Source organism: Chionomys nivalis (assembly GCF_950005125.1).
Source record: "Chionomys nivalis chromosome 23 unlocalized genomic scaffold, mChiNiv1.1 SUPER_23_unloc_1, whole genome shotgun sequence".
NCBI lineage: Eukaryota > Metazoa > Chordata > Mammalia > Rodentia > Cricetidae > Chionomys > Chionomys nivalis.
Window position 1 is genome coordinate 1,050,199 of NW_026646869.1, and position 3,354 is coordinate 1,053,552.

Below are 3,354 nucleotides of genomic sequence, written 5' to 3' on the forward strand. Positions count from 1 at the left end.
GTCTCCCTGTCTTCCACTCTGCTATGACTGACCATAACCAAAAAAGGCAGTATAGAGTAGTGGTTAAGAGCTCAGACTTTGGTGACTTCTAACTGGGCTCTGCCACTCCCTGGCTGTGTGTCCTTAGGCAAGTTTCTTAAGCTCTCTGTGCTCTTGATGATAATAGTAACCTTCCACCAGGGATGTTGGGGATTAAATTGAGATGAGATTCAGAAAGCCTTTAGAGCAATGCCTGACACACATGAGCTGCAGCAAGTGGTGGCGGGTGTTATTGCTATCACTTAATGGTTCTTTTTCTTCCATCTCTCTTGGCTATCACCCTCTCCCTGTCCTATTTCTTGCCCTTCACTTCTCTCCTGACATTCATCTGACCCTCCCTTACCACCACCCATCTTCTCCATCTCTGCCCCTACCCTTGTGTCTCTCCCTCTGAATCATGACTTCTGCCTCTTGCCCTCAACTCTTCCCCCCAAACCCTTCTCCCTTACCCCTGGTCCCCTACCCCCCACCCCTTGTCACATTCCAGGCTCTCCGAAGACTCCCAGACCTCTCTTCTATCCAAACCCAGCAGCAGCATCTTTCAGAATTGGCCTAAACCCCCTCTGCCTCCACTCCCCACCGGATCTGGGGTCTCCTCCTCAACAGCTGCAGCCCCAGGAGCTACATCACCTTCAGCCTCACCCGCCTCAGCTTCCACCCGACACCTGCAGGGCGTGGAATTTGAGATGCGGCCTCCGTTGCTCCGCCGGGCACCCAGCCCCTCGCTGCTGCCTGCCTCGGATCACAAGGTCAGCCCAGCGCCCAGGCCCTCTTCTTTGCCCATCCTGCCTTCAGGACCCCTCTACCCGGGCATCTTTGACATCCGTAGCTCCCCGACCGGAGGGGCAGGAGGCTCGGCTGACCCTTTTGCTCCAGTCTTTGTACCACCACACCCCGGGATGTCTGGCGGTCTCGGAGGAGCCTTGTCGGGAGCCTCTCGCTCTCTGTCACCCACCCGCCTGCTCTCGCTGCCCCCGGACAAGCCATTTGGCGCGAAGCCTCTCGGATTCTGGACCAAGTTTGACGTCGCCGATTGGCTGGAGTGGCTGGGCTTATCAGAGCACAGAGCCCAGTTCCTGGACCACGAGATTGATGGCTCCCACCTGCCCGCCTTGACCAAGGAGGACTATGTGGACCTGGGCGTGACCAGGGTGGGCCACCGAATGAACATTGACCGGGCTCTCAAATTTTTCCTGGAGAGGTGATGGCTGGCCTGGACGGACCAACCCGTCCATAGGACCCTTCAGCCCGCTGACCTCTTGACCTCTGACCCCTCTGACCATCATTCTCTCCCCACCCTCTCAGGGGGCCAGGGATTCTGCTAAAACTGTGCCCTGCCCCGTCTCCCCAGGCCTGACTGAGGTCCCCGGATGGACCGGATGCAGGCCAGACACTGGCACCTCACAAGAGGTGGGCAGCTGACACTGGGCTGCAAGTGGTGTAAGGGGGGGGTATGATTAGAAAATGACACGGGGTACTGAGGAGGAGGAAAAGGTCGACTGAGGGGGACAGAGCCATAGAGGGTCAGCCCAGAGCCTGACCGGATGGGGGCTGCCCCCCAGGCCGCAGGGGAAGATTGCCCTCCTATTCCATCACCTGCGCCCCTCTAATAACCCTTTCCACCTGTCCAGGCCCCTCAGCCTCCCCCTCCCCCTGCCTCTTGCTTGCCGGCTCCGCACCCTGGCTGCAGTTTTGCACAAGCTTGTCCCCTTGGCTGTCTTGACCTCTGCCTGCAGAGCCCTCCCAGCTCTCTGACGGCTGCATTCTCTTTTTTCTCTCAAGCGCCATGGCCTTTGCTAGCTTGTTCTCCGCATCCTTTCTTCTTGGGGGGTGGGGTTGCACCCTTTCTTTCTCTGATCACCCTGGACCCATGCTGCAGACACACATGGGACTTTCCTTCCTCTCCTTTTCACAGACCCAGGCATACTCCTGTAGCCCCTGGCCACCCCTTCTTTATGCTCTGTCCTTGCACACTCTAAACACACTTACCTCCATTCTCATACCTGGAAACTCGTTCCTGTCCTGGCGCCCCCGAGCCCTTACTCTCCCTCTCTCATGATGGCACTCCTGTCCCCTGCCTTCTCCATTTTCTCTGATACTTGGCACATCCCTTGCACACTCACATCCCAGATCTCTCTCCTCTCTCTCTCTCTCTCTCTCTCTCTCTCTCTCTCTCTCTCTCTCTCTCTCTCTCTCTCTCTCGTTTCCCTGTGTAGCTCTGGCTGTCTCTGGAACTCACTCTGTAGACCAGGTGGCCTCTAACTCAGAGACCCACCTGCCTCTGTTTCCCAAGTCCTCTACGGCCCAACTTTTGTTGACATCCACCCTCTTTCCTGCACTCTCTTGCGCACTTGCTCTCCCCAGCCTTTTGCTTCTCCCCAGGAGCCTTTCTTTCTTTCTTTCTTTCTTTCTTTCTTTCTTTCTTTCTTTCTTCCTTTTTATTTTTTTATGGTGCTCAGGTGTGGGATGTATGTGCTTGCTGCGCTGCTTTGGTCTGTCTAGGTGACTTTCCCTGGTTGCCCTGCAGAGCCTGGCCTCTTTTCAGTTCGCATACTTGCCTCTCTCTAGGCACTCTTAGCCAGAACTCTCCTCCTCTTTTCCTGCGCCCACCCTAGGTCTTTGCTCACCTCCTCCTGCTGTTCCTAGGGAGAGGAGACCCTGCGCATGCACGCTGGCTCCCTGCTCACTAGGCTGTCACTCAGACCATCCATCCGTCTGTCAGTCCATTCTGCACGAAGATCCTCCTTCTCCCCCCACCCCTTTCTTCTCTCCTAGATTACCCCTCCCCCTCCTTTCAGCATGGCTCCTCCCTCCCTGCACGTCCCCCCCCCTGCTTCTGGGGCTTGGGAATTTGAAGCCACCTCTCCTCCCCTAGGTAGCCCCCTCCCCTGCTGTGGGTAAAAGGGGGAAGGGCATCGCCCTCAGGTTCCCCCCCCCATGTTCAGCTGCCAAAGAAGGGAGCTCCCCTCTCCCCCAGCCCATTCCCTAAAGCTGCCCCCCAGAACCCCCGGGGGCGCTCCGTCCAGGAGGGGAGGGCCAGCCCCCTCCCCTCACCATGTCAGGGAAATGCAGGGAACCTTGTGGGAGGGTCGCGGGAGGGGGGAGGGGTGGCAAGGACTGGAGAGGAGGTGGCACTGGGCCCCTACCCGCCCCCTCCCCCTGGTCGGATGCCCCCCGTCCGCAGGGGGCCTGCGCGGCGCCTGTCTATCAAGGGCTTGTTAATTCCGGATGGGTGCCGCGGGGTTGGGGAGGGAGTAAGGGGTGGGGTTAGGGGGGGAGAGGAGTGGGGAGAGGGAAGGGGGAGGGGCCGGATGG

The 3,354-nt window shown here is 58.3% G+C and overlaps 1 protein-coding gene across 5 annotated transcripts in view; it reads left to right on the forward strand.

The window, feature by feature from the left end:
- The window catches only part of Shank1 (SH3 and multiple ankyrin repeat domains 1), a 51,317-nt gene extending 48,035 nt beyond the window's left edge, over positions 1 to 3,282 (forward strand). For 4 of the 5 annotated variants that reach the window (XM_057761053.1, XM_057761054.1, XM_057761056.1 and 1 more), the window contains one exon: positions 527 to 3,282. In XM_057761053.1, the coding sequence (XP_057617036.1) occupies positions 527 to 1,244 (718 nt within the window). In that variant the 3' untranslated portion in view covers positions 1,245 to 3,282. Of the gene's footprint in view, positions 1 to 46; positions 128 to 526 lie in introns of all 5 variants that reach the window. The other variant, XM_057761057.1, reaches the window with a different exon arrangement.
- Positions 3,283 to 3,354: the final 72 nt, after the last annotated feature.